The following is a 14,953-nucleotide window of genomic DNA, read 5'->3' as shown; positions in this document are numbered from 1 at the left end:
TCGGAGAAAGGGAGAGGAAAATGAATCGACAAGGACAAAGGGGGAGAAAGAGGAGAGAAAATTTTATATTTCTAACTTTAGAATGTTGTGTTAGTAACAAAATGATTAAACAACATATAAAATGACCAAATTGAAACTTTAGGTACCATACATAAGTTTCTTAAAACTCAAGTAGTTTTTCCTAATATATAATATTCAAACAAAATAGTATTCACATCCACATGCTTTCACAAGAAGTGATTTGGAGGACAGGAAAAAAGCACTTTAAGTTGCATATCGAACAAACCAAAAGCAAAATGGAAACGAGATGGATGAACTAGGAGAGCAAGCAAGAAGCTAAAATGAATCCATTCAAGAAGGATTTTTCAAAAAAAAACAACTATCCAGAATCAATGTAGAACAATTACTGACATCAAAAGCTGTCTTTTTGACGCACTAAACATTTAAGGTTGTTAATTCTGGACAAAACACAGATAATAACAGCAAAATGCATCAAACAAAAGAAAAGAAAAAAAGGGAAATGCCTGAGTTGCCTATGTTTTCTTCACCAAGTAACCAATCAGAACTCCGATGAGACCGACTAGCACCACGAACAATACAGAGAAACCGCCACCCTGCCTTCCGCTTGCTTCTTTCCTCAGAAGTTCCTGTCAAAAGAAAATATAAAAAAAGTTCAAGTTTTATCAATGCCAGACACACACTGAAAAGCTCAGAAGTTCAGTAAGTTCCTCAGAGTAACATTAGCTGATTTTAGCAATGCCAGACACTTGCTGAGAAATGCAAAAAAACATATATACACAAAGATATGTTCCTTTGTGGATATTGAACGCAAATTTAATCATAAGCCAGGAAAACAGATTGGACGGAGTAAATATCATCCATAACGGAATGTGCAACATAACATAATGCAGAACTACAAATGTGTATGGTGAAGGGGTTACAATGTACATACCATAAAATTTTAAAACCTAGTATACAAGTGTAAGATACTACACTTAATGGGATATGGATAGAAGCTTCATTCATTAAGAGACTAAAAGTGATGACAAAATTTAAATCTGATAAAAGTTATAAGTAAATATCAACCGATTGCTTGTGTTTTGTAATCTTATGCAAAATTATTGTAAATGGTAAGATAGAATCTTAGGTCCTTTTAAGGTAACCTCGTAACCAAGAAAAATAAGATAGAAGATAGATTACCTTTTTCAGGATAAGTAACTTTCATTGAAAAACCCCAGAAATGCAAAGGGTGTTAAGGAATCAACACAATAAAACCAACGGGATTTTAAATAGTTCCACCAATTGTAGTTGATTCAAAAAAGAACTGTAATTACAAACGAAACAAGGAAAACGAAAAGAATGAACTCCATAGAGGAACTTTAAAACGAGGAGATTTTATGATTCCTTAGAATCCACATTGCTTATATAATTCAAGTACAGGAGCAATGAAAGAAAAGGTAGTTTTGGGTTTCTCCTTTCAGCACAGGAACTAAGTCTGCAAAAGAGGTTCAAAGTTGGGACATTTTTCTTGCACCATATGTGATGATTTATTTAAACCTTCCAGAACCAAATTCCAACCCCCCCCCCCCCCCCCCCCCCCCCCCAAAAAAAAAAAAAAAAATGAAGAAGAAGAAGAAAAAAAGAGGTCTAATTCTCTTTGATGCTCCAAAAGTCTAAATGCACCTCAAAGTCCCCTAATCTATCATGTGCATTTCATTTGCAAAGTAGAAGAAGAAAGAACGACTAGAATACATTCTAGAGCTATTCAACACCCATTCTAACTAATCGTGGATGTCGTTCTAGAATGATGTGGAGATTGATGGTCATTGATCTCAATATCATAAAGATCACAAGTAAAGGTGAAATTCCATTGGCTTGTCTCCCCATCCCGTGAATTTACCTTCCCTTTCTTTATGGCAGATATTTGGTAATAATAACATCCAGGGAAAATAAACTGTAGGGCTCTATCCTCAGTCCAACCACGATTCTAAAAGCTTGGGTCCAATATCAATCAAGCCCAAGCCCACATAAGGACCATAAAAAATCTATAGATAGTGGAGGTCACCCTTCATTTTTGGCATTCAAATTATTCACAAAATCTAGACTTAAGAGGAAACTCCCAAGAGATTGAAGAATGAAGACTATACATCTTTGAAAATTTATGAAGACTTGAAGAATACGAAATCTAGAAGACTTCAAGAAATTGATCATCTCTTCACAAGCAAGATTCAATCTTCCCTCATTTGAGACTAAGCTCACCAACCCTCAAATCAAAAGCCTACATCCTAGAGAAAGCATCATAGTGTTTTTTACATTATTGTGTCAAAATAAAAAGATGATTGATTATTCTTGATTTAGAGATGTAGCAATTGTACAATTTTAAAAATAAAAATTAAAAAAATCAAGTTGATGTCCACAAATCAAATTTCTCTGAAAATCTTTAACAAACCACCCAACAATTAATGTGTTGGATAATATCAACATTTCGATAAAAGTATTACTCAACGTCAACACAATTCTCCCTTTATTAGACACCATTCTCTCGCATTCTCTTTTTTTCCATGCCAATACAGCAAACCTCCTCCCAAAAGCAATTATAGAAATAAATCAAAGCAGAGTATGTAGGATACACGAAGCTTGAAGATAAAGAAAATAACATGCAATCCTAAAATAAATTACCAGCTCCTGGCGTAGTTTCTGATTCTTTTGTAAAGCAGCATCTTTCTCCTCGGTCAACTTAGAAACGTTAGACCATGTCTGCATCAATATTAGCATCATGAAGTAGCAAAATTGTCAAACAATACTGTCCAAAGTAAATGCTAAGAAAAAATTTTCAACATTCACTTATCCAGAAACACATTGTGCAACCCTCTTCAGGTACAGCTCCCAAATGTGTAAATTATCAACTAATATCTCATCAGTCAATCCAATAATACATCCAATGGTTTACCACTTAAGTGTTATGATTATGCATGAATTTTGAAGGATCACCCAGTTTATAATACAGCACACAAATAGGTTCTATATACTATTGGCACTGCGACCAATGTACCATTTACGATTTTACAAGTTATCATACTAACATCCAAGCACCATGAATGAATTCTTCACCCAAAACTAATATTGAAAATTCCAATTACCAAATAGGCAAGTTTACAGCAGTTAATGAGGTAATCAAATTACCTTGCACATTTTTTGAGCCTATCTATCAAATTTTCTTTGTGATGATTCATACAGTTCAGGATTTGTCAACTGAAAGCTTCTAACGTTTCAAAATCTATAGCAAAGATCACCATCATGTTAAAACTTTAAAATCAACTATAATAGCTCTCCTAGTGCCCAAATAATCCCAATCCCAATCGTGGATAAAAAATAATATTAAAAAAAAAAAAAGTTGCAGGAAAAGGGATAAGGCAGCCAGCCATATCTTATGCCCTGCATTATTTAAGTGGGAAAGGTAAACACAGACACATACACATAAATAGGATAGGGCAGTTCCTTGTGACACGGCACCACTAAAAAATACACCAAAAAAAAAAAAAAAAAAAAAAAAAAAACCATAAAGTAAAAAACTGAATGGAACCCACCCACAGCCCCACCCAAATCCCATCACCATGAAAAATGTACCTTCATATTGTTTAGAAGCCTTCTCTTCCTAAGATCTCAAACTTGGAAAAAAAATCCCATAGACAAGACTGTGATTACATCTCTTAGAGTTGCTAAATTCCTCCAACAAGTATATGGATCGTGAACTCTAAACATAGAAAAAGTCCTCATGCCAAGGTTTTAAATGTTGATGTCAAAACAAATCTCAAGGTCTCAATTTTTATTAAAAAAATTGTCAATGTATCAATAAAATGTCATTACTGGAAAAACAGTAAAAAAAACATTTCTAATAAATATTTAAATTATCAAATAAGCAATTCATCCTTTTTTAAAATGAGTTGAAGTTCTTTATTATTACTCCATGTCTAAATTAGTGACATTTTGCCTTTTTATATATATATATTTTAATTTTCTATGATATAATGAAAGCATTCGATAAGAATTCAGTACCTCCCTCATGCTTTAGTTCTTGACTAACAACTGTTTGTTATCTCAAAATATCATCATTTCCACTTTTACAGTTTCACATAGAAGTCTCTGAGGCCTTTCAGAACGCATGTAAGCTTGCTTGGTTGTACTAGTCATAGAAAGCTTAACACCTTAAATAGAATTCAAAGTACAAGCATTTGTCTAAGATGTGAGTGGTGTATGTTTCTTGAAAATGCCAGAGAAGACAATCAAGAATTTCAAATATAAAAAGGAGAAAATAGGGAGGCAAGTGACCAGATATAATTCACCTATTATGTTTAGCTGCTACCCAAAATTTTGTAGTTCATAGATACTTAATTTTTTCCTTAATTCTAGTTAAAATATTTTATCCTTGCATTGGATTTTTTTAGGAGTGTATCTTGCCATCCTTTCTGTTCTACATCCAACTTGAGTTAATAGAGTTGTTCCTAAAAAATAATCCTCCATATGTAAATCACATTCCCATGCATTATGTACAGGCTCTTCATTGGCATTTGACATTGAAATAACTTAGAATAGAACACAAAGACTACAAAAAGATAACTTTTTGGTCAGAAAAATTCAATTTTAGTTTCAAGGTTACAGAAAATTTTGAATATTGTAAACAGTTAAAGAAACAAATAAAAGAAAGAGAAAAGAGTTTATTCAAGTGGTAAAGCAAATGAAACACTTGGGATTTTTATATAAGAATTAAGAAGCAAGAGAAGAATATCTTACCTGTGATGATTTCTCTTTAGGCTCCTCCAGAGATCTTGAAACCTAAAGTTTAACAGTAAATTCCATTAAAATATGAAAAAACAACTGCTTAGTCTCCAATTCATGTGGAAAAGAAAGGATTAAAATAACAATCTAGAAAAGAAACTTGGAAAACATTTACAGCATCAAATAAAGCAAAATTTTGGTTTCCATCATCAACTGCAGTGGTCCTGGGAGGAGATCCTTCTTCAGATCCTTCTGGGACAGGCGACGGAGGATTTGCAAAAATGTAAACAACCCTCATCTTAAATTCATCTACTACCTTACCATCTCCCTTGTTAAACTACAATTCATAGATGCAAAACATAAGCAAAAATGTAATATCATTATTGGCGAGAAATTACATAACAAATGGAAGCAGCAACAAGACATTCCCACCAATTCTGCACTAATGTCCTTTGATGTTGTACCATCTGGTGCTACAACACTTTGAATTAAAAACTTATCCTTGCACTGCATATCAGGAGGCGTCTCCTTAGGAGCTTGCATGGTCACTAAAAAGTCCAATGGCAAATCAAATATGCATCATTCAAAAGTAGAGATGAAAACAAAAATAAAATACATAGACTAATCCAGTAGATACAATGAAGTCAAAAATCAAGGCGTGACTCATCATTTTTAAATAAAGAGAGAAAAACGAATTAACTAGTTTCACATACTGATTTACCTGTAATATTGCTTGCACTACTAGGCAAAATGATTCCAGCATTAGGACGAACACAGTACTTCTTCGGATTGGTGGTTTTAACCTGTTAAATTAGGATGAATGAATTCAGAAAATGTGCATTGTCAATTTATAGCCGTCGAGATTAAACCAAACTAACATACCAAGAATGAACAAGACATACCTTGAAGGCAACATATTTGTCCGTTTTGTTGGTCAATTGCAAGGAACAAGAACTTTGCTTCCTCAATTCAACTTTTCCATCACATAAAAAGTACCCACCAAGTAAATTTTTACAGTTTACAAAAAGTGAAAGAAAACACAAACAAACATAAATAAGAGGGCGTAACAAACATCCATAAATCAGAATTAGATTAAAAAAATGCAGTCATGATCAAGCTTCAAGTAGGGTCAGATTACAAATATTAAACAATTGCTTCTATGAAGTAAGCAAAAACGAAAACATAAGACACCCCGAAAGATTTAATCTAACTCCTTAAATCAATTCAACCTCATGTTTGCAAATCGTGATGAACAACAATTCAACCCTCTTTGATGAAATTTGTTTCTTCTTCAAGAATCAAAAGAAAAAAGTTAGATTACCCTTCACATCTCAACTAAACATACACGGTCATTCCTCGTCAACAACCTATCCTTACACAAGTTTGGATCATCATAGCATAGGAGGATTACTGGATAAAAAGGAAATTAATCGAAAACCCATCATCTAAAAATGCTTTTCAACGTGCAAATAAACCAAACCATGATTATCAGAAACAAAAGAAGTGTAAAAATACAGAAATAAAGGGGAAAAGGAATCGAAGACGAAATCCCAGAAAAGAAAAATGTTCCCACCAAAGGATTCATCAATTCCACAAGTGCAAAAGTCCCAAAAAGAAATAATTTGCCCTTTTCAGCAGATTTTGGGGAGAATCAAAGAAGACAGTTGCGAAGAAACAAAAAGAGGGGAAGTGGAAAGGGATATACTCACATGGGAATTTGAGCTCGGAGGGTTGAATATTGATATAATCCCCAGTATTCATTTTTTGTCGCCCTTGATCCCAGCAGAATTCAAAATCTACCCAAACACTCGATCAGAATAATGAAAAAATTATCATGGATCTATAAATTCACAAAAACAAAAAGAGGGACCAGAGAAATTTCGGAAGCAGCAACAGACACGAAACGGATTTTCATGTTTATTAATTATCTTTTGGGGGTTTAAAAAGAGAGAGAAGAAATTGAATATTACACTGTTTTTCATAATTTCGAAATTATGGCGATATATATTTTCTTTAATGATTCTCTTTTTAAAATGTATTTAAAATTTCATTCTTCAACTTAAAAAAAAGGCTACAGTATTTAGTAAATAAAGACAAAAAAAAAAAAAAAAAAAAAAAACACTATGAATATTCATAGATTGGGTGGGTTGAATGAGTTTTAAAACCCAACTCAATTGTTCTACAATTCAAATCATCTAAATAATACTCTTAAAAAATGAACTCAATTCAAGACAACCATGAAACATTTGAGTTGATTCAAATTATTCAGATCATTTATTTAAATTTTTAATTTTAAAAAAATAAAATATTAATATGTAAAAATTTGATTTAATTATGTTTATATATTGAATTAAAATTTACAACTCAATTTCAATTTATATAGTGTAAAGTACTTTTTATTTTTGGGAGATCTCGAAGAATAAATTTTTAAAAAACTAATGAAATTAAATAAAACTAAAATGAATATATGTATATCTAATTGTATCGTAAATAGTATATATACATAATTAATAATAAGTTTTGGTTGGTTTTGGTTATTTGAGTTGATAACCCAACCCACACTGCGAGTAAGGCTGATAAATTTTTTGGATCATCGAATTTTTTAATGCCCCTTTCAAAAACATCTTCTTTAGATATAGTAACTAAAATAGACATATAAATAAAATTTTTATTTTTTAATTTAAATTTTACATAATTGTATAGAGTGATATATTTTGTTTGTTATAGATTAATTTTTAAATATTAAGGGAGATAGCTTTATTTTTTTAAAAATCCAATATAGTATACCTTTTTTAAAAAAAATGATGCATTCAACTCGAGAAAATTAGAAAATAAATTTGATTAGGTAAAAGTGAAAAATAGATAGATATATAAGATAAATCTTATTTTTAAAGTATAAAATTGAAAACTAAATATTCATTAAAAACTCTAAATTAAGGTGTTTTGAAAAGTGATTTTAACATATATAATTCAGCAAAAAAATGGTTAATGATGGTTAAAACAAAAGACCAATCCTCTTCATGGTTGTTTTGAGGTGAATTCTTATGCGAGTTTCCTAAATAGGGATGTGAGAATTGAGCCATTGTTCATGCCTCTAATGATGAAGTTATGCTTGCTACGGAAAGCTATTTTCCTTTTACGGACTTCATTGAACTCGATAAGTCTATTGTATGAGAGAATTTTCAAGTTCTTGAAGCTGGCTTTAACCCCTTTCTAAACCAAAACAGGTTCCTTTTATCATTTGAAATCTCGTAGTTGGAAAAGATCAATACATTCTTGAATCTATTCGTGATATTCATCTCTCTTGTTTTATTCAAGATTTTCTTTAGGTCAATTGTAAGGGTAACTTTGTCACTTGTTACTTAGCTTCTCACGCTTGAAGATTCAAATATTCGGAGATCTCACTTGAAGACAATCATCCATGGGTGGATTCTACTCTTCTTTCTAATTTGAGGTTTCCTTCGGCTCTCTTGTGTTTTTTTCTATGATATTGTTTGTACTAAAAAAAAGATAAGAATAAGACAACTCCCAATCAAATTTTGAGAGGTCGGATGTTGAATCATTCACCTCATATTATTGTGAAAAGAATAAGGGTTAAAAATGATTTAAATATTTTTTCATTGATTGGGCATCTCACTTGATCTCCTCTCTTTATGTCACTCACGCTCTCGTCTGTCTTGTTCTCTCTCTCTTTCACTCTCTTCTCTCTATCACATTTAGATCAGTCTCCTCGGTCTATAATACTAATCTATCGAGATCGATAACATGTGTGCGTGATTGAGAGATGCCGAGAACCAATGAAGGAAAAAGAAATGGGAGGTGAGGGAGATGAAAAGATTGACGAGGAAGAGGAAGGGGGAAAGTAGAAAATCAAGAAGGGAAGGAGAAGGAAGGAAGAGGAAAAAAGAAAATTGAGGATAATTTTGTAATTTTACCTAATTAAGCAAAATAGTAAAATTCTTTGAGTTTAAAAAAGTAGGGTAAAAATCATTTTCAACTTTTTTTTTCACTTTTATACAATTATATAATCCTACCTCCATATGCATGCATTAAATATAAAATTTAACTCTACCAACCAATTTTTTCTACTTTCTAGAACTTATTTTTACAATTCTTTTTTGATAACAATACATAAGATCTTAATAAAGATCCTATATTTTCATAATGTCCAATTTTTTCATAACTTACAGTCTAATTAACTTCAAATTATCAAAAAAAAAAAAATGATTCGATAACCATTTAGACCACAAACATAATTTAATTACACTATTTTTTAAATAGGAAACTGAAATGCATGCACACTTTTGAAGAAAATATAATTTTTTCAAATATTTTCAAAACGAATTCCAAAAAACTTTTCCATCTTCTCCAAATAATAGGAATATTTTATATAATATTATAGTATCTGTCCATCTTCTCCAAACTAAAATAGGTTCTGGCAACAAAAAATCCAATCTCAGGCCATTATTGGTTTAAAAACCAGGGATCTGTACAAAAAAAATCTCACGCACTCTGATATATATTTAAAGAAAACAGACAAAACAAAATATTCTGAAAGCAAAATATATTAGCGAGAGAAAGAAAAGTAGTAGAACTCCCTATATTTTTATTCAATTGATGGACTTACATTTATAGTCTAATAACAACAAAATATCCATAAACCACTAACATAATGCTTACTAAAAATAGCAACGTGTGGACTTCTTCTTCCACACAATCCGGAAGATTCGGTCTTGAATCATGACCGGATTATTAGCTCACACTACTCCCCCTAATCCTGACATGATTTTAAATCACGCACACTAAGTAGCTGACACATAGCAGCTAACTTCACTTCTGTCAATGCTTTAGTCAGTGCGTCGGCTCGTTGTTCTCCGGTGTTGACAAATTCAACGACAATTTTCCCCTTCTCGACACATTCTCGAATGAAATGAAAGCGTGTATCTATGTGTTTACTGCGGCCATGAAATACGGGATTCTTCATGAGAGCTATCGCGGATTTGTTGTCCACGAACAATGTTACTGGTCTTGGCTCCATTCCGGTTAACTCGCTAACAAGGCTTCTTAACCACAATGCTTGGCAAGCCGCAGTAGTGGCTGCCATGAACTCGGCTTCGCAAGATAAGAGTGCCATCGTCTTTTGCTTTTGCGAATTCCATGAAACCAAGCTTTCATTTAAGTAGAACACCATTCCATTTGTGCTTTTCCTCCCGTCAAGATCACCGGCTAAATCACTGTCAGAGTAGTCAAATATATCGACTTCTCGGGGACCTTTCACATAAGTGAGCCCAAAGTGAATTGTCCCTCTCAAATACCTAAGTGCTTGACCACCTTGTGATGCATGGCCGTAGGCCTTTCCATATACCTGCTCGCCATCCCAACAGCATATAAGAGATCCAGTCTTGTGTTCAACAAGTATCTAAGACAACCAACAATGCTTTTGTACTTCGTAGCATCAATTGGTGCTCCTTCCATGTCTTTGTGAAGTTGTGCCTTGGGTTCCATCCGGTACTTCATGGCATTGCAGTCAGCCCTTCCGAACTGGGACAAGATTTTTTTAGCATAAGTTGGTTGTTTGAGCAAGATTCAACCCTTCTATTGTTCTACTTCAATCCCTAAATAGTAAGAGAGAAGACCCAAATCGCTCATTTCAAATTTTGCCATATTTTGCCATCATTTATTGCTTGAACTTGTTGACTTTTTCGGTGCTACTTCCCGTTACAATGAGATCGTCAACATACACTCCAACAAGAACATTTTCTTCTCCTTCTCTTCTTGTGTAGACTGTTTGCTCTTAAGTGCATTTTCCAAAGCCAATCTCTTTGAGACTCTTATCAAGTCGAATGTTCCAAGCTCGTGGAGCTTGTCTCAATCTGTAGAGAGCCTTCGACAACCTATACACCTTATGTTTCTGGTTTGGAACCTCAAATCCCTCTGGTTGAGTAACATATACTTCCTCTTCCAATTCCCCGTTGAGAAACGCCGACTTCACATCTAGATGGTGTACCTCCCAATTTCGATTTGCAGCGAGTGTAAGAATGACTCGAACGGTGTCAAGTCTTGCAACCAGTGCAAAAACTTCTTCAAATTTGATGCCTTGTTTTTGTACATAGCCTTTAGCAACCAATCTTGCTTTGTGCTTGACAACTTTTCCATTAAAGTCTTTCTTCAATTTGAACACTCATTTTAGACCAATGGGTTTGTGTCTCGGTGGAAGCTCGGTTAGACTTCATGTTTTATTCTTCTCAATGGATTTTAGCTCGTTCTCCATTGTTTCGTACCAGCGGGCCTCGGTTGTAGCTTCTTGGTAGCAAGTCGGTTCTTCGGACACTACCATCATCACCTCATTTTCTTGTTCTTCACCGCCTACAACTTCCTCTGTGTTGGCGTAGATGTCAGCAAGAGATCTTAGGCAGACTGGTGTGTTCATCGATGGAGTAGATGGACTAGTCTCTCCAATTTCGGGTATCTCGGCTATTTGTGGTGTGGCATTTTCGACCCCGATTTCTGTATCCTCCATATTATCGGCCTCATTGGAATAAAATTGGTCCATCATCTGAAACTTCGGAATCTCCTTACCGCCATTAACGCCTTCGTTCCAAGCCCATTCAAGATTCTCTTGAAAAACGATATCTCTACTAATTTTTAGTTTTCCACGGCTCGGGTCATATAAGCGATAAGCTTTGCATCCTTCTTCGACACCAAAATATACCATCGACGAGCTTCGGTCGTCGAGTTTCTTGAGGTGAGGGGTTGTGTTTTTTACATATGCCACACATCCAAACACTCTCAAGTGTGCAAGATGTGGCTTTCTCCCCATCCAAGCTTCAAATGGTGTGCATTCTCCAAGGGCCTTCGTTGGAAGAGGGTTTAACACATAAACCGCGTGTTTCACTGCCTCTCCCCAAAAACTTGCTAGCATGTGCATGCTTTTGAAGAGTGATCTCGTCATCGCCATTATGGTGCGGTTATGACGCTCTACGACGCCATTCTGTTGCAGTGAATATGGAGCAGTGAGGTATCGCTCGATTCTTTCTTTTTTGCAAAATTGAGTGAACTCCACAGATAAGAACTCGCCACCTCGATCCGTCCGGAGCGTTCCAATCTTGTACTCCATCTTGTTCTCCATCAAGAGTTTGAATTTCTTGAATGCTTCGAGTGCGTCACTTTTTGCCTCCAACATGTACAGCCACATCCATCTTGTGGAATCGTCAACGATCAGCAGAAAATACTTGTTGCCAGTGAGAGTACACGGTGAAATCGGTCCGCAAATATCGGCATGGAGGAGTTCTAGCGGCTTCTCTGCTCTATAAGTTGATTGGCGCGGGAACGACAACCTCGCTTGTTTGGTAATCACGCACGCTTCGCATAACTTGTTCGGTTGAGCCACTGGTGGTACTCCAACTGCCAATTTCTTCTCGCCCATGAGCTTCAAGTCATGAAAGTTGACATGGCCAAGTCTCACGTGCCACAACCATGCTGGATCTTCTAGGCTCGTCAGAAGGCAGACTGGCTTGAATGTCTTCAAGGTTATCTTGTACAAGCGATTTTGTGTTCGCTTCACTGACATCAAGAGCTTTCCGCTCCTGTCAGACACTTTCATGGCATCTCCCGCCATTTGCACCTTGTACCCATCTTCTGTCATTTGCCCGAGGCTTATGATGTTGCTACGTAACTTTGGAATGTAGTACACCTCTTGGAGAGTCTTCTGATCACTATTTTTGCACTCGAACACGACCGTTCATTTTCCCATGATCTGAATGGTTGATCCATCGCCAAACTTTACCCTCCCGTTGATGCTTTCATCCAATTCTTGGAACTTCTCGTGATGGCCAGTCATGTGGTAACTAGCACTATTGTAAGGTACCAAATGTCATTATTTTCTCCATTCTTGTCGTTGCAATACATCTCCGACAACAACCGCTTTTTGCTGAGTAGTACGGCATCCTCCTGATCACGTCTAGTGCGTGTCCCCTCTTGAGACACAGCCATCATCAAAGTCGGTTCTTCATCGATGGCGCAAGTTAGATGAGCTTCATCGTCACGATCTTTTCCGTGGCACTTCGACGTGTAATGTCCCATCTTGTTGCAAGTGAAGCACTTTATGTGACTTTTGTCACGAGTGCCATTTTCGGTGTTGCTAGTGCCTCCCACACTATTTTGATGCTCCGCGCCACGACCACAACCTCATCCTCATCCTTGCCATCTTCTACCACCGGATCTGCACCCTTTGTTCACCGAAGAGTTTTCATCGCTATTCCCTTTCTATCTTGCTTTCCACTCAGCAAGGGTAAGTAGGAGTTGTCCATCGGAGTTGTTGTTGTTTCCTCGAAGTCGCGTCGTCCGTTCTTCGTATGTCTTCATTCGTCCAATCGCCTCTTCAAACGGCATGGTTTCGAGATCTAGAAATTGCTCGATTCCGGCGATGACGGGGAAATATTTGTCGGGGACGGAGTCCAGGAGCTTCTTGACCAATGATGAATCCTCAAATGCAACACCGAGGGTGGAGAACTTGCTTGCTAATCCACTGATTTTTCCCACGAACTCATCGATTGTCTCGGTCTCCTTCATCCGAAGAACATCAAACTCGCTCTTCAAGGTTTGAACTCGCGCCATCTTCACCCCCTCGCTGCCCAAGTACCTCATCTTGAGACTATCCCATATTTCCTTTGTGGTCTTCTTCTTCGCGATTTGTAGAAGTACGTCTTTTGGGATGCATTGGAGAATGTACGCGCACGCCTTCTTGTCCTTCTTCACATCCACTTTGGCTCCTCTCGTCGGCTCTATCGCCTCCCAAACTCCTTGGGCGTCGAGGATTACTCCTGCCTTTATCACCCACACCGTGTAATTGTGAGGAGTCAACATCGGGTAGAGAATTGGCACTCCGCCGTTCTCCTTCGCTTGCTGCGAGACACTCGACATCTTCGTTGGATGGTGAAAACTGCGATGAGAAGACAACTTGACTCTGATACCAAATATTGGTTTAAAAACCAGGGATCTACACAAAAAAAATCTCACGCACTCTGATATATATTTGAAGAAAACAGACAAAACAAAATATTCTGGAAGCAAAATATATTAGTGAGAGAAAGAAAAGTAATAGAACTTCCTATATTTTTATTCAATTGATGGACTCACATTTATAGTCTAATAACAACAAAATAACCACAAACCACTAACATAATGCTTACTAAAAATAGCAACGTGTGGACTTTTTCTTCCATACGATCCGGAAGATTCGGTCTTGAATCATGACCGGATTATTAGCTCACAACCATATCGATTCCTTTGACCAAGAAGACACTCTCTTAGTCCTCCCGATTCCGACGACCAATCTTGTACGGGATATTTGATTCCGGTCAAGTTTTATCTCTCAAGCACTCTCGATTCGGAGGGGATATTCTTGAAGACTTGATATATACTACAAGTTTTAATTTTTTGTGCATTCAATATGAAGTATATTGGAATATAGATGGTGATTTTATTTTATATATTTTGGTATATATGATCAAGTTGTAATATTAATTGATATTTACTACAAAGTCATATAGTTGTGTTATCTATGTACTCTACAATTACATTTGAAATATATTGGGTTATATATGATGGGTTTACTAGGCTTGACATTTAGAGGATGTAAACCCTAAATTGATTTTATAAGTTTCATTCTTGTTATGCATTCATTCGATATGGAGTATATTGAGATATAGACGATGGTTCTGTTTGATATATATACTTTGGTATATATGTTTAAATTGTAATGTTAACTGATATATACTACAAAGTTGTATATTTATATAGTCGTTTATAATGTTGTTTATACAGTGTTATAGAAAATGGTTCGTGTGAGAATGCCAGGTAATCGATTTGACAAGAGACATAGTGGAAGGATAGGATCATTTGCTAATAATCAAACTTTGGGTAAAAGAAAGCGTAGGATGATCGTGCCTTTCAAAATAATGAGATTGCGATTCACATCAAAATTTGGATCAACTAAAGAAAAGAAAGGAAAAAAATACCATCAAAGTTAAGCAGGTCGAGGCTCCAACATTTAATCTACTATCACAACTATAATGATAAGATATTGCGATAAGATAAGACTTTTTTACCATTTGAACTAAAGCTTTAAGAAACATATTTAAATTAGAATTATGGATTATCCTTGACTTTAGTTTTT

At 35.4% G+C, this 14,953-nt stretch overlaps 1 protein-coding gene across 1 annotated transcript; it reads right to left on the bottom strand.

Annotated features, from left to right (window-relative positions):
* Window positions 1–317: 317 nt before the first annotated feature.
* LOC120067311 (Plant VAMP (vesicle-associated membrane protein) family protein) lies at window positions 318–7,024 on the bottom strand. Its single transcript, XM_039018868.2, has 8 exons — window positions 6,486–7,024; window positions 5,679–5,749; window positions 5,498–5,579; window positions 5,209–5,324; window positions 4,952–5,113; window positions 4,792–4,833; window positions 2,680–2,757; window positions 318–647 (listed from the first exon to the last, which is right to left on the bottom strand). The coding sequence occupies exons 1-8, from the start codon at window positions 6,535–6,537 to the stop codon at window positions 534–536; spliced, it is 717 nt and encodes a 238-aa protein (XP_038874796.1). The 5' UTR covers window positions 6,538–7,024; the 3' UTR covers window positions 318–533.
* Between the last annotated feature and the right edge of the window lie 7,929 nt (window positions 7,025–14,953).

The sequence above is a fragment of the Benincasa hispida genome, chromosome 12 (genome assembly GCF_027475165.1).
Source record: "Benincasa hispida cultivar pf3 chromosome 12, pf3_genome.v1.1, whole genome shotgun sequence".
NCBI classification, from domain to species: Eukaryota; Viridiplantae; Streptophyta; class Magnoliopsida; order Cucurbitales; family Cucurbitaceae; genus Benincasa; species Benincasa hispida.
Note: the sequence above shows the minus strand (reverse complement) of the source record. Positions and strands in the feature narration are given on the sequence as shown.

Bases quoted from the DNA above. Each gene is read 5' to 3' on its own strand.
- LOC120067311 (XM_039018868.2), bottom strand. From the start codon at position 6,537: ATGAATACTGGGGATTATATCAATATTCAACCCTCCGAGCTCAAATTC. The intron at 5,325-5,497 runs GTAAATCAGTAT...TGGACTTTTTAG, and splicing joins TAGTGCAAGCAATATTACAG to TGACCATGCAAGCTCCTAAG. The intron at 5,114-5,208 runs GTGGGAATGTCT...TATGAATTGTAG, and splicing joins AGGACATTAGTGCAGAATTG to TTTAACAAGGGAGATGGTAA.